This window comes from Dipteris shenzhenensis, chromosome 1 (genome assembly GCF_047967505.1).
Source record: "Dipteris shenzhenensis isolate YYH24624 ecotype China chromosome 1, Dip_SZ_1.0, whole genome shotgun sequence".
Classification (NCBI taxonomy): Eukaryota; Viridiplantae; Streptophyta; class Polypodiopsida; order Gleicheniales; family Dipteridaceae; genus Dipteris; species Dipteris shenzhenensis.
The window spans coordinates 31,932,050-31,954,898 of NC_141596.1; the positions used below are offsets into that span (position 1 = coordinate 31,932,050).

At 45.6% G+C, this 22,849-nt stretch overlaps 1 protein-coding gene across 2 annotated transcripts in view; it reads left to right on the forward strand.

The window, feature by feature from the left end:
• Positions 1–22,849, forward strand: part of EMB1135 (RING/FYVE/PHD zinc finger superfamily protein) — a 182,471-nt gene that overhangs the window by 102,072 nt on the left and 57,550 nt on the right. For both annotated transcript variants that reach the window (XM_087374238.1, XM_087374244.1), the window contains exons 18-23: positions 2,579–2,676; positions 2,772–2,907; positions 3,354–3,460; positions 4,415–4,510; positions 4,649–4,736; positions 4,851–4,971. In XM_087374238.1, the coding sequence (XP_087230364.1) occupies positions 2,579–2,676; positions 2,772–2,907; positions 3,354–3,460; positions 4,415–4,510; positions 4,649–4,736; positions 4,851–4,971 (646 nt within the window). The remainder of the gene's footprint in view (positions 1–2,578; positions 2,677–2,771; positions 2,908–3,353; positions 3,461–4,414; positions 4,511–4,648; positions 4,737–4,850; positions 4,972–22,849) is intronic.

The window sequence follows — 22,849 nt, forward strand, 5'->3', positions numbered from 1 at the left end:
ACTCCTCGAACACCCTCCTCCTCAAAGACATCTCCGAACAGCACCCTAATCCTCCTGTGTGTGTGTTGGCTCAACACTCCCTCCGCTCCTTGGGTCTCATGCCAACCGTGGCTCTGATACCATGTGAGAAGTGCAGTGGAAATGAACGGAAGAGCGAGAGAGAGAGAGAGAGAAAGAAAGAAAGAAAGAAACAAAGTGTATTATTGTCCACTAAAGGCCAAAATGGGCCCATGGGACATCAAGAACTCTGCGTACAAGATAGCACAAAATCTACGTGCCACAAAGAAGAGGCATTGTCGAATATCATCTAAGTGCTACGCAATACAATGCAAGTGAAAGTACATAATGTCAAATCCGAGCCTAAGTACAAAGTAAGCTAGATGCAAGGAAACCGCCCCTGGGTGCAAAATGGGGGGATGAGTACAATATGTCAATGCAAAGATACAAGTCCATGTATCACGGAGTCTGAGAACCAAAATAATACTGGAAATCCTGTCCATCGACTCTGCCTTCTGCTATGAGAGTACAAATCTGAGCAAAAGTGAGGTGAGAGAGAGAGAGAGAGAGCACGCCTCACACACACACATTGAGAAGGAGGGAAAGGAGAGAGGAAGGCACAAGAGAACTGCAAGTGATCTCTGGAGAAAACCCCGCTACATCTGGGGGAAAACCTTGGAAACAACGGGCTGTTCGAGAGCTCAGAACACACAGCTCAACAGCCAAGTGAAGGGAGCACTAGGGAGTGGATGAATCGCTCCACTACCATGCTCCTTTGGTGCACAACAGGGCTGGCTCTGCTCCTCTGTCAGGCCCTCCAAAAGACGTGATCTGCTGCTCCAGAAGATGGAAACAAATGAGGGGAGGGGGCCCTATAAATAGGGTCAGCTCCTGCCTCATACAACCGACCAGCAGGGGGGGTGGGCCGACCCACCTTTGCCCTCTAGAAAGGGCTGGCACACAGCCCTATTGCACCTCTAGGGGGTACCCCCTCTTCCTTGGGACCAGCCACAAGAAAGGCTGCCACGCAGCCATATAGAGGCTGCTGAGTGGCCGACCAGCAGGTCGGACCACCTCAGCAAAGAACGCGTCTGCTGGGGCCTGCCAAACTGACCAGGCAGTCGGATATGCTGCCCCAAAGGACTAAGGCCACCTCTCTTGGCCAACCAAGGGCGCCTCCACAGCTAGGCACCATGGCATACATACGGGCCATATTATACTTGATCTGAGCTGCCCTGGTCTGCTCCTACTCTATCCTCACGGAGGGTGGGCACACGTGCAACAAGGCCCTGTCTTTGGACTAGCCTAGCCTCACGGGGGGCGGGCACACCCACAAGCACTGGCCCTCTCTCACTAAGGTGACATCAGGAGATGTTGACCTCCAACAGGAGCCACTAAGCGGGCATTGACATCCATGATGAATAAAAAAAGAAAACCCATAGTCATGACACAACGACACCAATACATATTGAGAACTTTTCAAGCTCAGAGGATGGAAGTTGTCGGGGCATTAATCTTGAGAGGGGGCGGCTTTGTGAGGCTATTGTGGTGGCATAAAACTTGGATGGTGGCTGTCGCCACGTGTGGTCTACTGTGGTCCCTTGGCTATGACCCTGCGGCGAACAAGCACCATTGTCACTCCTATAGGAGTGAAAGTTTTGGCTCCAAGCTTCTTAGGAACATGCTCCGCGCAAGAGGTCAATGGAAACAATCTCATCCATGGATCTTCAGGACAGCCTCCCTCATAGAGCTTGATGAGAGTGGCGTGGCATCTCTCAAGCAGCCTCATCTATGACATCCCCCCCAGAGCAAAGATGAGTTTAAGAGGCAGCCCTTGATTTGGCATCTGGATGTTGGAGACTAGGAGGGCTAGGGAAGCACATGCACATTGGGTGGGTACAATGGGACAATGGGTCGGCAAGATCCATGTGGGTATGGAATCGACTTCTCTAACACATTTTGGAGAGGCTGAGTGTTCTTGCCCACCTGAGAGGGGCCAGTAGTAGCAGGATGCAAGACATTGAGGAGGCCATCCCGGAGACGTGGCAGGAGGGGTTTGACCGGACCCGAATGCCATAGGCTCTCCAGGACAAGGGTTCCTCTCAGAGCCGGTTTACTTAACTATGGGCTTGAGTACGGAATGTTGAGAGGTTTAGCACCATTTCTGACTTGCATATGGAGAAAGGCAAGTATTGTATGTATGCGTGGTTTTAGCTTAAAGTATCCTTACTACCAAAACCGTTGGTTAAGAAGCTCAATGTAGACAACAGTGGCATTGGGTGAAACGATATGTTGAAACCTATAGGTTTACATTATTACGTGGCTTTAGCTTTTAGATCCTGTAGACCAGTCTTTATACTGGTATTCTGAGAAGGAACCACCATAAGATATATACCATCGTTTTCATTGTATGAGTGATGGTGATCGATTTTTTAAATGGTTGTATCGTGGGGCATGAGGGTGGATGAATCTAGAATCAAAGGAGGTGTCATCGCTTGGATATAGTGTGAACAAAAAAATGAGTATCAGAAAATGTATCACGACTAGACAAGTTTGAGAACAGTGACTTGTGTGCCTGCAGCTTGGTGGCCCAGATTCTGTTGCTGAAATTACAGGTCGCCGTGGTTTTTTGGTTCGTGCTGCAAGTGGAAAGGGTGTTGTTTATCAGTCTCGCAATACGTAAGGTTACACTCAAGTGTGCCCTTTTTAAGTTTAATTCTCAGCTACTTTTGTTTTGTTGATAATTCTACTTGAATTTGGATGCATTTCAACAGGAAAGAGATTGCCATGGAGATGGTTAATATGCATGAAAAACAGCAATTTATGGATGGGAAGAAACTTGTTGCAATTATTTCTGAGGCTGGATCGGCAGGTGTGTCATTACAAGCAGACAGACGAGTCATTAACCAGGCATATACATGACTCTTAAACTTGTCTTGCTATCAGTGAGTAAATGTGATGAGTAGTCTTCTGCTGCGGGATAATTTTATAACTAGTACTACTGTGGACGTCCATGCCATGGTGGAAACATGTGCAATCTATTGTAGTATCAAATAGAAGCTATAACATGATGTTAGGTGGCTCTTCAGTTTAAAGAGGTACACTATCCTTCAGAATCTCGCTCTACAGAACGAGAACTGAGATCCTGATTGAGATTGGCTGTTTAATGGATCTAAGCATTGGGTATTTCTGTCAAAATATTTCTCGTTTCCTTTACTTTGTACTGTAGGTTTTGATCAACCAACCCACCTCAGAGTCCTTTTATGCAAGAGATCAATAGTTATAAGAACCCCCCGCATGTCCCTCTCTTTGAATGAGATTAGTCATGCGATGTAGCTCATCTGTTTATTATACAGAGAAGGAGAGTACATATTACTTTAGAGCTGCCTTGGAGCGCTGATCGTGCAATTCAACAGTTTGGAAGAACTCATCGTTCGAATCAAGCATGTGCTCCTGAGTACAGGTACATGCTGAGTCTCAGCTGTGTAAGGGAGTTTGTGAATGGTTGAGAGCTTGCTCAGTAAGAAAAAATTCTCATTTTGCCTGGGCTATGGTGAGACTATTTGTATGTGGTTTCTGTCTTTTTATAGTAATTTTGAAAAACAACTGGTAAAATTCATGCTTTTGCAGCACTTGTTGAAAGTAAATCCATGATTTTCTTGTGTTCAAGTTGAGGATGATGCCTCCTACTGCCTTTGGGAATATCATCATCTACTACCTTGGGAATACATTATAAATTATCATTTGGTATTATGGTGTCTGTGCAAAATAAGTTTGTTATTGGGAACCTAGTCTGGATGTCGCTTTATGTAAATGCGGTTTCCCTCAGATTTTTATTTGTCAGTATCATTTTGATCCTCCATCTGATTCTTTCCTCCCCTTTCTAAAAGGAACGATGGATTATTTTTTTCTAAATAGTGATAATGGCATTTCTATTTCCTCTGTATATTTAAAGAAGTTGAAAGGTCTTGTACAGTTTGGGAAGATGCAGATTCCTGGTATCTTTATTGAAATGAGGTTGATTTTTCAAATTTCTGTGCTCATCAAGCATGACAGAAAAGATGATGAAGCGGGACAGGACTGGCTAGTTTAGAATATGTTTTTAAATTTATATGACTTTTCTAGAGATGTTCTCAAGATTTTAAATCACTTCCCTCGCTCTTTGATAAAAATTCAGTTGGTTTTAAAAAAACTCTCTCTGAATGAGTGAGAGGATGAATTTGTATGTGTGCGCGGGTGCGCATATGCGTGCAGTGTGAGCTGACAATGTGTATCATACATATGAGCTACGGTACTGTCTGAATTGCACCACTAATGGAGTTTGCCAGAACTTGTTATTTACATGCTGCATGCAGCATGCAATTAGAAAGGGATCCTGTCAGAAGAATGAGCTGATTGACGAGGAGTTTTTGTTTAGGCTGTTGTTTACGAATCTTGGCGGCGAGCGTCGGTTTGCATCCATTGTAGCAAAACGCCTAGAAACCCTTGGAGCCCTGACTCAGGGTGACCGCAGGTGAGGAAACCAAATGCATGCTTCCTTTTTGAGGCATGAGAATTGTCAGGATGTGGGGTTTTTGTCCATTTTAGCCTGAAATCACCTTACATGCAGAATGGCATGGTCATTGATAAAATTAGTTCTGGGATGTGGCAGGGCTGGCCCATCTTTAAGTGCCTACAATTATGACAGTGTTTATGGCAAGAAGGCCCTTGCTTTGATGTACCGATCAATAATGGAGCAGGTCAGCATACCAAGCTCCTTTCTTGCTTTGAATTCTTTTTTGTACCTGACCTGATCTGCAATGCCACCTGTGATTGTGTCTGCAACTAATGAAACTAGTTTTTATTCTGCACAGTGTGATTCTCCAGTTCTGCCTCCTGGTTCTACCAGCGATGGTGATGGGTCATCTCGAGATTTTTTAAAGTTTGCAAGAGCTGCGTTATTGGCAGTGGGAATCATTAGAGATGCAGTTCCTGGTATATTCACTAGGCATTTCTAGCTGTTTTGATCTTTAAATTAAAGATTGTCTAGCAGCCTTGGATATTTGTGATGTGTAGTGTAAAGCTGATTTTTGACTTTCATCGGAACGTTTCTGTTGATTGGTCAAGCTACGTGTAAAGCACTCAAACTTGTATTAAAACTACTCTTTCAAACGTCAAAGATCGGGATTTGAATTTGACTCTGGGTGTGAACCCAAAATTTCAAAGCCAGGAGGTTGCTTGACATAAACCTCTTCCAACAAGTCTCCATTAATAAAAGCGGTTTTTATGTCCAACTCATGAACATTCCAATAAAAATGTGCAGCCATAGCAATAACTGATCTAATAGTGGTCATTGTGGAAGTAGGAGCAAATGTCTCCTCATAATCAATGACCTTCTTTTGAGCATAGCCTTTTGCAACCAGTCATGCCTTGTACCTGTCAATGGACCCATCTGACTTTCTTTTTACTTCGAAAACCCATATGGTACCTATGGCATTCTTTCCTAAAGGCAAATCCACAAGATTCCAGGTCTGATTTTTGTCAATAGATTGCAACTCATCTTGCATGGCTTGCATCCAATGCACATTATTCTTGGCTTCTTCAAAAGTATCAGGCTCTTCCGCATCAAGAAGAGTACCTGCATAAGCTGATTCAACAGAAAGAGCCCCCCTTTGTGCCTTGCTGCACCAGCAGTTCTGCCAGGCAAAGGAGCATCAAGCCTACTCTCCTTGAGAGTTTGGAGCAGCCAATTCGGGACAGTTTTGGCTGTGTGTATTTCTGTAATCTCTTGCTTGACAACATCTTCCATTGCCTGTGGAGGAACCAAATCAGCCTGTGGCTGAATCGGGGCATGTGGAATGTAGGCCATCTTTTGGTGGTTCTAGTGATGCCCTATAGGCCATGGTATGTGCCTTGTAGGCATAAGTGTAGGCACTTATAGTGTTAGTGCCTTCTATGCCACATAGGACACTTAGTCCTATGTGACACCTAGGACACTTAGTCCTAGGCCTAGGTACAAGTACTTTGTACTTGTGTTTTTCAACCTTATCTAAGTTTGACGTGACTTCTCTTTCGACTCGTCTTGTACCTGCACTCTCTCTCTCTCTCTGACCCGTACCTTAAGTGGTATCAGAGCAGGTATTGCTCTAGCCCTCCAGCTCTCCTCAGCCCCGAGCCCTCCATAGCTTATTGGAAGTTTTCTGCCCTGCTGGTCGACACATTCCCAGGCTGTTCGAGGTGTATCTTCAGTGGCTGCGTCCGTACTGCACGAAGCTGTACCTGCGCGTTGCATCGTTGTACTGAAATCCTGCATCGCCGTACTTTGCGTCGTACCTTCCGTACGTGTAACGTACACTGCGCAGTACCTTCCGTACGTGAGCATACCTGCGCCGTACTCGTACTCTGCGCCGTACATCAGTCGTCAACTGTACTTGCGCCGTTGTACTGTACCGTACATGAGCAGACCTGCGTCGTACTCGTACTCTGCGCCGTACATCCGTCGTCAATTGTACCTTCAGTCGTCAACTGTACCTGCGTGGTACCGTACGATGCGCTGTACTCCATCCGTACGTTGTAGTGTACCGTACGCCGTTTGGTACCTTCGCTGTACAAGGTCCTTGGTCTCACTGCAGTCATCTACAGATTTGGGGCTTTTGCAGGACATTGGCAAATTTGGGGTTTTCATTTCCTTTCACCTCCTTTAATTGCAATTTCTTGCAAGAAATTGGAGTTTTGGGATTTGTTCTGCAATTTCTTGTTTAGATTGCAGTACATTGGGTCAGATTGCAGGACATTCAGTTACATTTGCAGGATATTGAGTCAGACTTCCATACATTGGGTCACATTTGCAAAATTTCAGCAAAATTTGGGACTTTTCTGAATTTGCCCTCTTTTTGGCCTATTTGCCTTCAATAAATTTGGGGCTTTTGCCAAATTTGCTGTTTTTGCAGTGAACATTGCCTGTCACAGTCACATTTGGGTCAGATCTGCATTTGCCCTTTGATTTGGGTCAGAAATTTGCAGATATTTGCTGTCATTTTTGGGACAGCCAGCTTTTTGTAGTGATAGCCTTGAGGCTTTTGGGTTTTCAGGTCTTTTACAGGTTATCACAGTTGCTATGGCTGGGAACAATCAAGATTTATTTGGAGTTCTTCGTGGAATATTGTTTCTGGGGTTGATCTGAGCACAGCAGCTGCAATTCCTCTACGCATAGCAGCTGCAATTCCTCTACGCATAGCAGCTGCAATTCCTCCCATGCATCTGCGCACAGCAGCTGCAATTCCTCTACGCATAGCAGCTGCAATTCCTCCCATGCTCTTTTTGTGCCTGGCATTGAAGTCAACTTGATTTCAATTTCAGCAATTGCTACTTCAGGTTTCAGAGTGATTTTTGATGGCTACAGATGCCTAGTATATGATCTTCGTGATGACAATGCCATAGTTGTCACTGGCACTTTGCAAAAAGGGCTTTATCACCTTGATCATCATTCAGCTGCACTTTCTACTGAAGCATTAGCTATTTCAGATTCACAGCTTGCTGAAACTCATCTTTGGCATGAGAGAATGGGCCATCTCAATTATAGAGCTCTTGCAAAGCTACATTCACAGCAAATGGCAAATGATGTACCTCAGACTCACACAGTTTCTAAACATGCGTGAGGGTTGTCTTTTGGGTAAGATGCATCGATTTCCTTTTCAAAAGAATTGTCTAAAACTCTCACAAAGGAAATTGCAGGTAGTACACAGTGATGTCTGTGGCCCAATGAGGACAAATGCCATTGGAGGATACAAGTATTTCATGACTCTCATTGATGATTTCACAAGGTATTGCTGGGTATATCCTTTAAAGGCCAAATCTGAAGTTTTCTTATGCTTTCAGAGATGGCTGAATATGGTTGAGAATGAATCAGGATGCAAGCTTGTCACCCTCAACACAGGTAGGGGGGGTGAGTATATGTCAAAGGAGTTTGATGCATTTCTATCCTCATGGGGCATTATTCACTTATGCACTACTCCTTACACTCCTCAGCAGAATCCTGTTTCTGAAAGGAAAAACAGGTCCACAATGGAGATGGCCAGATGCATGCTTAAGGCCAAGTCTTTGCGCAATAAATTTTGGCTTGATGCAGTAATGTGTGCCAACTATGTGCTGAATAGATCACCTACACGGGCATTAAAGACTATTATACCTTATGAAGCATGGAAAGGCAGGAAGCCTTCACTTTCACACATGAAAGTTTTTGGGTCTCTTGCATATGTTCATGTACCATCTCAGCTGAGACATAAGCTTGATGACAAGGCAATCAAATGCATATTCATTGGTTACAGCCAAGAGAGCAGAGGGTATCGGTTATATCAACCAAATACTGGGAAGATTATTGTCAGTAGAGATGTGATCTTTGCTGAACATTCAGCTTCTCCTCTTGTGGACTGCAAAGCAAAGCCAGATATTGACATGTTTGATGCCTTTGAATCTTGGTTACCTCTACCATCATCAGAAGAGGATTTTGAGCAGCCTCCTGCAGGCCCTCCACGAAGCAATAATCAGCCCCTACCTCATGCTGATTTGCAAGTTTCTCTTCCGGCACAAAATGGTCCCACTACTCATGATGCAGTCATTTAAGAAAGAGTTGTCAATAGACAGCAAAGGCAAGTTCCCAGATGGCTTCTTGACACATTGAGGGACAGCAAACAAGATCAGCCTTTTGCTGCCCGGACAAGATCAGGGAATAGACAGCATGGTCACTTTCTTGAGTTTGCACTCCTTGCTACAGCTTGCAATGAAGAGCCTTTGTGCCATAAAGATGCTTTTGACAGCAAAGAGTGGATGCATGCAATGAAAGCTGAGTTACAATCTATTCGATTGCCAAAAATGACACTTGGGAATTAGTAGATCTCCCACCTGGCAAGCATGCCATTTGAACGCGGTTAGTCTTTAAATTAAAAAGGAAATCTGATGGAAGCATAGAATGATACAAAGCCCGTCTTGTTGCAAAAGGGTATGCCCAACAACAAGGCATTGACTTTGAGGAGACATTTGCTCCCACATCTAGGATTACCATTCGATGTGTCATTGCCATTGCAGCCTATCATCATTGGCAAGTGCACCAACTTGACATCAAGACTGCCTTTCTTCATGGGGATCTGCAGGAAGAAGTCTATGTCACACAACCTCCTGGCTTTGAGGTTGTTAATTTTGAAAATAAGGTATGCCGGCTTAGAAAAGCCCTTTATGGTTTAAAGCAGGCACCCAGGGCATGGTATGCCAAAATTCATGCACTCTTTCAGAATAGTCCCACAGAACCCACTCTTTATTTCCGTGGGAGTGGATCTGATTTTTTAGTGCTGATTTTATATGTGGATGATATGCTTATCACGGGCCCAGATACTCAGCAGATTGCAGCTTTCAAGGCTGATTTGCAGCAGATTTTTGACATGTCAGACATGGGACAGCTCCATTATTATTTGGGCATTCAGTTTGCTCATGTTGAGGGGGGTATCATGATGTCTCAGTCCAAGTATATTGGACAGCTCCTTGATCGTTGTCAGTTTGAGGATTGCAAGCCAATCTCTACTCCAGTGGACCCTGGCTTCAAATTCTCAGCTCATGATGGGAGCCCACCATGTAATATCACTCTTTATCAGCAGGCTGTTGGATGCCTTATTTATTTATGTCACACGAGACCTGACTTGCAGTATGCAGTATCTCAGCTCAGCAGATTCATGCACATGCCCAGTTCACAGCATTGGCAGGCAGTGAAGAGAGTCGTCAGATATCTCAGAGGCACTCAGGATTTAGCCCTCTTCTATGGTGATCAGGGTTCACTTACCATGCATGCTTACACGGATAGTGACTGGGCAGGATGTTCCGACACCAGAGTGTAACATACTGGCAATTGTTTTTTGCTTGGCAATTCATGTATTTTTTGGCTCAGCAAGAAGCAACCGACAGTTGCCACGTCTAGTTGTGAGGCTGAGTACAGGGCAGCCTTCACCGCTACAGTAGAGTGTGTTTGGCTTCGACAGTTACTTACAGATCTTGGTATTTGCCAGACATCCTCCACTATTGTCTACACTGATAGCCAGAGTGCTTTGGCCAATGCGCGTAACCCAGTGTTTCATGTGCGTACCAAGCATATTGAAGTTCACTATCATTATGTTTGGGAGCGGTTGTCAGCAGGAGACGTAGAGTTGTCCTATCTTCCCACATAGGACAACATCGCAGATATGTTTACAAAGGCACTTCCTCGTCCCAAGTTCGAAGTCTTCCGACAGGCTTTACACTTGGTTCCCTTTGTTACATGATCTGACATTCCTTGTACATTCATAGGTGGCTATATCCTTTTGGATGAACATGTGCCACCATGACCAGAAACTACCAGGTATTCTGAGACGTTTCCAGAGTACTTCAGCCCATTTCATGGAGGGGGGTTTGTAGGCCATCTTTTGGTGGTTCTAGTGATGCCCTATAGGCCATGGTATGTGCCTTGTAGGCATAAGTGTAGGCACTTATAGTGTTAGTGCCTTCTATGCCACATAGGACACTTAGTCCTATGTGACACCTAGGACACTTAGTCCTAGGCCTAGGTACAAGTACTTTGTACTTGTGTTTTTCAACCTTATCTAAGTTTGACGTGACTTCTCTTTCGACTCGTCTTGTACCTGCACTCTCTGTCTCTCTTTGACCCGTACCTTCATGGAATAGGAGGAACTTGCTGTAAATCCTGATTTTCAGCAGGGACGTCATATGCGGAACCCAAAGCAATGGGTAGTAATCCCTCAAAAACATCATCTGATGTAGAAGAAGCTGGCACATTAAATCCAGCTTGTGTATGTGCTGAAGTTTCTGAAAAGATCTGTCACGGGGGCGTGAAATTCTAATTACTTTAATGTGCTACGAGGCTGTGACAAATTTGGCTTTAAAAGTCCAAGTGTGGGCTTAATAATGTGAATTTAAATGTGGCATGGTACCTAGCACATAAGTGTAATTAATCCGTAGGCCCAAGGGCATTCAAAGGATTTAAAGGGTGGTTTGATGGAAATGATGTGGCAACTTTAGTGGTTTGGCCTCTCCCAAAACCAATCTAGCCCAGTCTAGAGCATTCAAGAGGTGGTTTTTGAGTTTTCTAGATGGGTTTGGTTATTTCTAGTGTTTTTGAGGCTTCTCTTCCAAGAACTGGAATTTCTTCGTGCTTTTGCAACCCTCACAAAGCTGAGTGACGAATTTTGCCATAGCTCCTCACCCGTTGGATTCCGCGATCTTTGTTTGTCCCAATGGCTTCCCCTCTACCTCCCCTACGCACTTATACCCTTTTCTTGAAAGGCGCTTTGTAGATTTGGCTGAGTAGTACAGCCAGAGTGAGGAAGGTAACTAGAGGAGGTAAGGCAAGATGAAAGGAGTATGCTTGAGAAGAGGATGTAAGGCTGCGGGCAAGATGGAAGGAGCAAGCTTGAGGAGAGGAGTAAGGTAAGAAGAGCAAAGTGGAAGAAGTGTTTGTTGCGGGTGAGATATAGAAGACGAACGACTACTAGGGGATTTATAGAACTGCAGACTCATAATGTGGGATAAGATTTAGAATAAAGAATTGGTAGAGGCTGAGATGATTAGATTATCTGAAGTAACAGATGCAAGACCGTAATGCGAGACGTGTGAGACATGTAAGATAGTGAGTACATTGAAATCTATAAAATAAAATGATGGGATGCAAGACCGTAATGCGAGACATTTGAGACATGGTGAGCATTCATAAACAAGAGAGCTCCATAACTCTTCAAAGGAGAAGGCAGGCACGCCTTGAAGAACAAGCTAGTGTACAGTCACATGGAGTTCATCAAATGCCTATGGAGCAGGCCACAGATGAAGCCACACGTCAGCTCAACATTGTTAGTAGTTCTAGTAGTGATTCAGAGGATGCTACAATGTTGAATGCACAACTTGCAAGTGTGGTTACTGCTTTGAATCAATTGGCTCAGAACTTAGCTCTTGTAGTTCGAAGTAATGCCAAGAAGAAGGAATCGAAGAAGCATAAGCATGGAAAGAGTGAACACACTCATGCATTAGCTTCTCATAGTGGACAGCCATCAAGAATGACACAAAAGGTTACTTGTAAGGAGGAAGAACCTCCCAAAAGAGCTCCAGAGATTGATGTACAAAACGTACAGCCAATGCAACAGCTAGAACAGCCAGTACAGGGTCTTGGTTTGGGTACCTCCACTCTCAAAACAATAATGTATAGTACATAAATGTAGCTCAGCCATCACAACCATATTCGAGGGAGCGACCTGGGTATTTTGGCTTAGATTCTATCTTTGATGCTATGCTGATTCAGCCAGCAGCTGCTCCCAAAAAGCAAGTGATGTAAGACAATGTTGGCATGCAGCCATGTATGCAACCCACAATACTTGTTGCCGTGCCTATTGTTGAGCCAAGCATGGCTATCCCTAGTAAAGGGAATACTGCAAATGTACAGCCACCATTTGGACAGCCAACATCCAGTGTTTATAAGGAATTCAAGGATGGTGGTTCTCATGTCAAGTTTGAGTCATATAATGGAGTACAAGATAGGTACAAAGCCCTCACATTTCTTCAACAGTTTGATGTTGCATTTCTTGGTGGTTTGTTTACGGAGGCATCTAAGATCAGAAAGGTTGTCACGGGGGCGTGAAATTCTAATTGCTTCAATGTGCTACGAGACAGTGACAAATTTGGCTTTAAAGGCATTCAAAGGAATTAAAGAGTGGGTTGATGGAAATGATGACATGGCAGGGTCACCCTGACATGTGGCAACTTCAGTGGCCACCCTAGAGGGCCAGGTCGTTTGGCCTCTCCCAAAACCGCTCTAGGCCACTCTAGAGCATTCAGGAGGTGGTTTTTGACTTTTCTAGATGGGTTTGGTTATTTCTAGTGTTTTTGAGGCTTCTCTTCCAAGAACTGAAATTTCTTCATGCTTTTGTAACCCTCACACAGCTGAGTGACGAATTTTTCCATACCTCCTCACCCACTTGGATTCCACGATCTCTGTTTGTCCCAATGGCTTCCCCTCTGCCTCCCCTACGCACTTATACCCTTTTCTTGAAAGGTGTTTTGTAGATTTGGATGCTCCTAGCACATTTCCTGCTGGTCGATTTTTCTGAGCAGCACTTTTTCGCATCTCTCCACTCCCTCAGCCCCCTGGATCCTTCTTGTTGGGGGCCTACTTTTTGCTACATTTGGAGCATTCCTTCTTGCTGGTCGACTGTTTTGCTCAGTTTTGGAGCACTTTCCGGTGATGAAATTCTCCCAACAGCTGCGCAACGCATCCTCTCTGAAGCACACTATTTAAGACCAAGATCTCCAACTTCTTCGCGACGAGTGTTCCAATTTGGCTTTTTTGACTGAATTCTTGCTGGTCGACTTTTTTGATTGCTTCCTCTTCATGTATTTGCACTTCTCTTTGGCTGAGAATGCAAATGGACATTGGCTACAGCATGCTTTTCATGTTTGAAGATTTGGTTCAAGCTTTTAGTGCTTGGTGAGTGGTATTTGGGTTATTGCAATCTCTTTCTATTGCAATCTTTTGGTGGCTGGCCTCGTGTGCAGCCCTTTCTTTGGCACCTTGGTAGTGTCACAATGGTCTCTCTGTGATTGGGTACTGTGCTGGTTTTTCTCTCTTGATGCTTTGGTGAGCACTATTGGTTGCCTATGGATGCCACTCAGTGAGTGTAGCTAGGGTGCAGAGTGTTTATGCATCTAGACAGCTATTGGAATGCACTCAGAGACAAGAATGCCTTTGGTATATGCCTATGGATTAACTGTACTTATGTGATGGTATTTGATGTCTGAAAGCCTTGTGAAGGCTTATTGAATCAAACTCCAGTTTCAATGTTGCAAGGAAGGTCTCCCCGATGCAACTTGTAAAAGATTCATTATGAAATATAAAGAAATACTAAAAGGGGTGCCATAGGATTTGGGGCCAATCGTGTGCACTTGTGTATGTTTTGTTGAGTAGGGGCATTCTAGCCTCCATCAATTTCAGTTATTTCTTTTATTATCAAATGGGTGAATGTTTAACAACGGTCATGCAACGGATAATGGCTGTGATAAATGCTATGTGAGCTGTAATTAAGTGCATAAGTGGTCTAAAGATTGGTTTCATTGCCCTCTGAGTGTTTGGAGGCCGGTTTCAAGATCACATCTCTGGTGACAAAAATCTTGCGTGAAGCAGGACTGTAGGGATGGTAAACTTTGCTCTCTGAAGTATACCCAACTAATATGCATTTAAGTGCCTTGTCTGACAGCTTATGTCGAAACTCAACAAGCACTTGGGCATATGCAATGCATCCAAAGACACCATAATGTTTCATTGAAGTCTTTCTCTCATGCCAAACTTCATAAGGAGTCTTTGTTTTCAAGGCCTTAGTGGGAGCCCGATTCAAAACATAGTTGGCACACATGAGAGCCTCAAGCCAAAACCTGTGAGGCAACCTTTTGCTTTTGAGCATGCATCTATCCATCTCCATAAGAGTTCGATTCTTATGCTCAGCTTTGCCATTTTGCTGAGGCGTGAGCCTCACTGTAAGCTGATGTGTGATGCCTTTCTCTTTCAAATAAGCCTCGAACGACACCCCGGATTGGGATAATGATATTGCCTTCACTTGGGTACAGAGGGGCATCTCTGTTAGATATTTGGGCTGCCAGGTTGGAGTGGGCATCTCTCCCTCACAACAGTTTGCTCCGGTGTTGGAGAGCATAAGAAGAAAGCTCCTTTTTTGGAGCTCAGCCAAACTTGACTTGGCTTCCAGGGTGGTGGTGGTTAATCAGGTTCTTCTAGCCACAGCGTAGTTTGTTTGCTCTTGTTGGTGCCACTCTAGGGATTGTATCACTCAGCTTAAGAGGCTCGTACAAAACTTTTTATGGAGTGGTCTAGATGGCACAACTGATGTTACAGCCAGGGTGGCTTGGGAGACCTTGATTCTTCCTACAAGAGAAGGGGGTTTGAATATCATCGACCCGGATCTACACTGCAGAGACTTACTTTGCAAGGTCGTTGTGAGAGGACTTATGCCAGGGCAAGAGCCTTGGAAGGATTTCTTTATCAGATGCATACAGTCTCGCACGCCCACTTCAGGAGAGGATTGGACGCATAGCACCAGATGGGTTTTCACCACAGCCCACCTCAGATCTCCCTCTTCCCCTCTTATGGTTGCTATCCTGAAAGCATGGGCCAGCTTCAGGAGTACACTTCGCAAGATTCCCCCATCCACCCGTGAAGAGATTGAAAGGCAGCCTATCATGTGGAATGACAGTATTTTGGATGAGCATGGCAGACCACTTGGAGCTTCTCCTTACATGCAGTGGCCAAGATGGGAGAGGGGCCCTGCTTCTACCGTGGGAGCATGGAAAGCATTCAGGAAGCTTCTTGCAGGCCCACAGGCACAGATGGTTCTTAATCTGAGAGGAAGTGTAGGGAGAGTCCAGCAGATTGATGCAGCCTTGCCCTTGGATTGGGTGGACACAGATGACGTGCCTATTTCTTGCTCCACCTGGATGGGGGCATTTTTCAGATTGGGAGTTTCTTTACAGGTGATTGCTTTTCATGACACACATGAGGATGCCTTAGTCTTTGATGTTTCTTCAGGGGGTAGGCTGTCCAAATCCACAGAAGATATGTTGTTGGAGGTACCGTTTCAGCCAGTCAGGATAGTGGGCTTCATGGAGCATGGCTCTCTTTCACAGTGGTACTTGGATCGTGACCCGCTTCTCATTGCCCTGGGCTCATGGAGGCTGTGGCTGTATGGAGGTTTTTGCAGTGGGACCCTGGGAATGGGAATGGATAGATGAAGGGCACCGAAAGAAGGGCATCCCCTTCTTTCGTTACACGGTCAGTAATGCCAGGAAATTCCAGCTCAGCTCTAGGGGTTGGAGGCCTACCAGAGCTCCTCATTGGGTGAACTTTCAGATTTCTGCTGACTTGCAGAGAATTTTTTGGCAGAGGCTCTAGGAATCCCACCGGAAAAGAAAAATCACTTTCTTCTTTTGGCTTTCTATTCATGGTGGGATAGCAGTGAATCATTGGAGATCCAGGTTTGGGGCTGACCCTACGTGCCCTCATTGCCTTTCTGCTTCGGAGACAATACAACACTGCCTTTGGGATTGCAGACAGGTGAGAACCATATGGAAGGGGATTGCAAGACTTTCAGCTTTTTTGTTCGCCTCCCCTTCTATATGACCCGGGGATTAGTGGATTGGCTCACTCTTTTAGGGCCGCAGGTTTTCTTTGAGAGACATGACTCCTCTTGGGCTCTTCACATCCGACGATACCTTATGGAGTCGTGCTCTCTAGAGGATGTTCCGGCCACTTTCTTCAGGGCTGCTCATTCCTCGGTTGACTCTCCATGGGAGATCTTAGCTAGCATTGTAGCATGGCACATTTGGAGAGCGAGATGCACTGAGGCTTTAGAGGGTTCTCAGGTTCACCCTTCTCAGATCTTGGCCAGTACTTGGACAGATACGGTACACACTCTGATGGCCATTTGGGCGACCATGCAGGGATCCTCTCGAGCAGCCTCCTCCAGGAGAGTTGCTTTTCTCAAAGATTGGAGAGACTCTCCCTTCTTTGTTGAGACTTCTACAGGGTTGAGTTGGCATTTTCATGTTGGAATCGAAGTCCTAGTGTGTGTGGTCCTAGAGTCCTAGGAGTGTCCTACAGTTGTGTGTGTGAAGAGTCTTGAGGCCACTTATGCCACCTCATGTGGTAGGTGTGATTCCTCCCCTAGATTATAGGATCTAGATTCTCTTGTGTGTGACCTCATCTATGAGGTGTCTGTGTGGGAAGATAAGGCTTGCCCAGCCTATAAACGAGGCTGTGTACTTGCTGTGAATATACCATCTATCAATCTATCAACATCAGTTCGTGCCTCAGATCTTGTCTCTCACCCTCTCCCCATTTTCAACAGTTGGTATCAGAGCAGGTCTTCCCTGACTGAGCCTTGCCTCATCGCCATGTCTGTGTGATAACATTACCACACGTCGCCATGTCTACGTTGCTGACCAGCAGGCCGTTCCGAATCCGCCCAAAGAGGGGCTTGCGTCTGATTAGCTAGTTGGTGAGGCAACGGCTTACCAAGGCGACGATGAGTAGCTGGTCTGAGAGGATGATCAGCCACACTGGGATTGAGACACGGCCCAGACTCCTACGGGAGGCAGCAGTGGGAAATCTTCCGCAATGGGCGAAAGCCTGACGGAGCAATGCCGCGTGGAGGAGAATGCCCGCTATCTTCCCTGATGCTGCGTCATTCTGCCCGTCCTCCCTCGCAGTTTGCTCATGCCTCCCTCGCAATCTGCTCACGCATCCTTCGTAATCCTACCCGCTACCTCTCTCCTCCGCTGGGCCACTCTAGTTCCACATGAGCTCCTACCCAAGCCTCATCATCGACTGCTCTTTAGCATCAGCTCAGTATGACACTATTCTGCCTACGTGGTTCACCTCTCTTGATGCTGCAACTACTTGTTTCCTCACCGAATCTGCATCCACAAGAGGATATGTATGCCGATTCTTCCTAGTACTTGGACAGGGCGTATCCTGCCATTTGCTGTTCACGATCTGTTGTCCATGATTCGGCTCATTGATTCCTTGCTGCCTCCCTGTCTCTTGAGGATGCCTTGATGCAGTAGCAGCCCTGCTCTATCTCTATTCAGACCGACTTGAACCCTGCTCTAAGTTGAAGCTCGCAGCAATTCAGTCGTCATTTTGACTGCCTCAGGCCCTGTTCGTGACCCATTTCCTGCCCGAAACCCTAATTTTCGCCCCTTTACAATTTATGCTCAACTTCTCGAATTTTTTGGGTGTTTTCATGATGTGAGGGTTCCCAACTGTTGAACGAGAACTCTTCTGTCAGAAATTTAGAAAAGCCCCAATTTTCTGCAAACCCTAATTTTGCAGCAACCCTAACCCTAAAATTTAGGGCTTTTCTGTTTTGTGTCTTCCTTTGGCATAATTGAAGCTTCTTTTTGCCAAATTCATGTAATTTCATCACCATTTGGTACATTCATTTGGGAATTTTGCCCCCCTCCTTGGGCCTAATTGCTCAAACTTGAGATTCTTCTCCGACATTTGGTGACTCTCACTCTGTCACTTTGAGAGTCATGGGCTGATTGTCCCATGTAGCTGCTCCCATGGCCGACATCGACATATCTTCCGGGCATTCCCGTTATGCGCTTCATCGACACTTCATCGATACGGGGGAATGTGCACACTCTTGAGCAAGCAGCTACTTCGGACTTATGCGGGTTCTCCGCCCTTGCTATGCATAAAATGAATATATATTTTCTATATTCCTCATGTGTGTTAGGTACTCTGCCTTGGGTAGTCCCCCTAAAATGATGTAATAATTTGTCATTTTGTGTGCCTTGTCCTATAAAAGACTCCACTTATTTCCATGTACCCAGTTAGGAGACAGGGGGGGTTGTTGTGTCTTTCCTTTATCAGGCCTGGCCGAGTTCCAGGATGTTGGTGTACTCCCTAGACCTATGAGTTGGTCATGCATCCATGCTCAGATTTGAGTCTCTGATCACGTTGACACCTAAGCCATGAGAGTGCTTGGTTCAACCTCTGAATTATGCTCAGCTGTTAGCCTCTGAGATTGCCTGGGATGCACAGTTTGGATGATGTCATAATTTCCCACCCTAGCTCCGAAGGGGGGTTTGTTGGAATCGGAGTCCTAGTATGTGTGGTCCTAGTGTGTGTGGTCCTAGAGTCCTAGGAGTGTCCTATAGTTGTGTGAGTGTGAAGAGTCTTGAGGCCACTTATGCCACCTCATGTGGTAGGTGTGATTCCTCCCCTAGATTATAGGATCTAGATTCTCTTGTGTGTGACCTCATCTATGAGGTGTCTGTGTGGGAAGATAAGGCTTGCCCAGCCTATAAAAGAGGCTGTGTACTTGCTGTGAATATACCATCTATCAATCTATCAACATCAGTTCGTGCCTCATATCTTGTCTCTGACCCTCTCCCCATTTTCAACATTTCAGCCTCAGCGTTGGTTTGTTTCTGCCTCATTCTTCTGAGGTGTTTTTTATTACATGCTCAGCATGTTGTATTTCCGCACAGAGCTTGTTGTAGCGAGTTTCTTTCTTACTTAATAGAAGTCTCTTTTTTGCAAAAAAAAAAAAAAAAGGCCTCAAATTCCTGAGACATATATTGCCTCCTCTATCTGTGCGTAGAATCTGAACTGTGAGTCGTGTTTCATTTTCAACCTCTGCCACAAAGTGTCGATAACACTTAAACACATCTGATTTTTTCTTTTAACCATAGACCCAAGTGTAGTTTGAGTAGTCATCAATGAATGTGACATAATAGAGATAACCACCCAATGCAGGAGTCCTCATGGGACCACAGACATCACTATGAATGAGCTGTAATTTTCAAACTGCTCGTACTGCATCATCCTTCTTGAAGGGAAATCTGTGCATCTTTCCAAGCATCCACCCTTCACAAGCATGAGGGTGAGGTGACTCCAAGGGAGGCAAAGCATCAACCATAGAATGCTTTTTCTAGATACGGTCATAACTCATATGCCCATATTTAGCATGCCATAATTCTGTATTCTGCATAGCAACAGTGGGAGAAGAAATTGCATGTGCATCATCTAGTCTTTTCTAAAAAACATCAAGCTAAAAAAGACCACGAAACAGCATGCCATATAGCCTCAAGGCCCTCAAGGCATAATCATCTTCTCTATCTCGAACTGCACACTTGTCATCTTCAAAGAGAACCAGAATTCCTCTTTTATTGAGAGAGGACACTGAAAGCAAAATCTTCTTGATTCCAGGTACATAAAGCACATCATGAATTCTGAAATTTGTGCCATCTGTGGCTGTAAGTACAATCTCACCAATACTTTTTCCAGCGGGTGATGGATGCAGAGAATCAAACAAACACTTCCTGGAAGTGATATGTTTGGTGGCACCATTATCAAAGTACCAATTATTCAATGTCTCATTGACATTGAAAGTGCATGAATCCTTAGAAGGATCATAACTGCAAGTCAGAAAAGCATAAGTGTCATCCTCAGATGTGGCTGTAATTTCCGGAGCAGCCATCTGAAAATCAGAAATGCAAGTAAAAAAGGCATAGTCTTCTTCCACTAAGTTGGCTGAAGCATCACCATCATGTGCTTGAGGAGCTGAATCTGTGACAGCCATACTTGAATCCTTTTTCTTTTCCTTGGCAATTCTTTTCTGCATTCTCCTATGTAGTGACCCGGCTTCTTACAATAACGACAAATGCCCTTTCTTTTGGGCTTCTCTGCATTACTCTTAGCCTTGTGAGACGCCTGTCCAGGATCAGTTTTATGCTGATGTGTAGGCTGATTTGCATGCTACTTATGCTGCCCCTTACCTTTGGGCTTGAATTTTGAAAGCATGGCATGCTCACCAGCCTGTGAAGCCATGTTCTTCTTGGTTTGTTCTTCGTGCAAAAAATCTCTATCAACTCATAAAAGGTGAGAGGATGGCCACCCCCCCCTCAAAGACAGGTTCAATGAGGTGTGAAAACCAAGATAAGACTCAAGAAGAATATTCAAAGTGGTAGTAACCATCTGTGAATTTGGAATGATCTCATCAATATTCAACAATTGGTCTCGCAAATCCTGAAGTTTAGTGAGGTGCTCAGACATAGAGTCACCCTCATCCATATGAGTACGAGTCAACTCTCTCTTCAAGATAGAGACCCTGGCATCATTGTGGGCTGAAAACATACTCTCCATAACATCCCAAGCTGCCTTTGAGGTTTTGCATGACCGAATGTGCGGAATAAGAAACCTTTTGACAGAAAGAGAGATTACTATAAGTGGTTGTGCATCACGTGAATCCCACCTTTTCTATTCCTGTGTGGGAGGCACCACTGCAGCAGCTACTGCACCTAGCACTTAACCTGCACCTTGAGCTTGTCCTCTACCCCTTCCTCTACCTTGTTGAGGAGTGGTAGGTGCAACCACATTCTTTGGCCGTGTCTCATCCCCATCGACATAATCCCACAAATGTTTGGCAACTAGAAATTGGTACCATCCAACTTATCCTCCTGTGTGAGGACGCCAAACATTTCATTGGGATTGTTCTGGGACATAATTGCCAAAGAAAACAAAATTTAGCAAATGTGATAGGAATATCCCTTCGGATTTCCAATGCACAACCCAAAATTGCCAAAAAACCTGTCAACAAAGGCAACTTATTGTCAAAGCCAATCAAAGGCTCAAAATGCACCCAAAATGTCCAATGTCTGCAATTTCACTCAAACTAAGTCCAAAAGTGCCTGCAACAGTCCCAAACAGATAGAACATTGTCAAATTGCATCCGAATGCCAAAAGCCCCAAATTTATCAGGGAAATTGCATCCAAAAGAGTGCACATTAATGGAAAGCTGCAAATTTGGAGACAATTGCAAGGCAAAACCAAAAGCCCCAAATTTTGTGGGTAGATTGGGTTGAAATTGGGGCAATTTCACTCAAACTAAGTCCAAAAGTGCCTGCAACAGTCCCAAACAGATAGAACATTGTCAAATTGCATCCGAATGCCAAAAGCCCCAAATTTATCAGGGAAATTGCATCCAAAAGAGTGCACATTAATGGAAAGCTGCAAATTTGGAGACAATTGCAAGGCAAAACCAAAAGCCCCAAATTTTGTGGGTAGATTGGGTTGAAATTGGGGCGAATCATGTCATTTCAGTACTGTGGACCATACAGAATACACATCTCAGACTGTAGAGGACGAAGAGGAGCTGCTGCTCCTCCCCGTTCCCCTGCTGCTCCCCCTCCCTCAGCCCGTCCCTCCCTTCTCCCCTCAGCCTGTCCCTCGCCCCCTCCCTGCTGCTCCGCCCCCTCCCCCCTCCTGCTGCTCCGCCCCCTCCCCCTGCCTGTCCCTCGTCCCCTCCCCCCTGCTGTTCCGCACCCTCTCCCTGTTCCGCCCCCTCTCCCTGCTTCCGCCCCCTCCCCCCTGCTGTTCCGCCCCTTCTCCCTGCTTCCGCCCCCTCCCCCCTGCTGTTCCGCCCCCTCCCTGCTGTTCCGCCCCCTCCCTGCCTGCTCTCCCGCCCCCTCTCTTCCTCTCAGCCCTCTCCCTACCTCTCAGCCTGCTCCCCCCCGCCTCTTCCCTGCTTCTCCGCCCCCTCCCCCCCCCCCTCTCCTCCCCTTCCCTTCTCTCCTTCCTCTCCCTCTCCCTCTCCTTCTTCTCCACTCCCTCTCAGCCCTCCCCTCCAGTGCCCCCTCCCTCCCTCTCAGCCTGCCCGTTTCCCCCCTCAACCCCTCTCCTCCTCCCCTTGCCCCCTGCTTCCTCCTGGCCTCCTTTCCCCTCCTTCTCCCCCCTTTTCTCCCGCAGCTTATTTGGAACGGAAGGAGCATTTATTTTGTTAGAGTCGGCCTCCCCACCTTGATTGGCGATGGATACCCCGTCAGCCAATCCTACTCCACCTCCACTGGCCGTGAAAACTATCACTTTCTCTAAAGACGAGTTGCAGCAGCTCAAGAAGGATGTAGAGATTGAATGCTCTACCACGTTGTTAGCACGCATCTTCGGGTCTCACCCCTCCAGATCCCAAGCCAGAGACTGGATGCTTGCGGCTCTCCCCCTAGACCTCACTCCACGATTGTTAGATGTCCGTCTTCTGGGACGAGGTTTTTTCTAGGTTGTTTTTGACACTCCAGAGGCTGCGAGCACTGTGCTCAAGGCTGAGTTTTTACTCCTGGGACACAGGAAGATTTTCTTTGAAGCCTTTCACATTGGTTTCGACCCAGTAGAGGCAGATAAGAAAATCTTCTCGCTCTTCATCAGTTTCCCGGGCTTCCCCAGGTTTACCATCGACTTCTTTCTGTTATTGGGGAGCATTTTGGCGCAGTTGCTGAGATC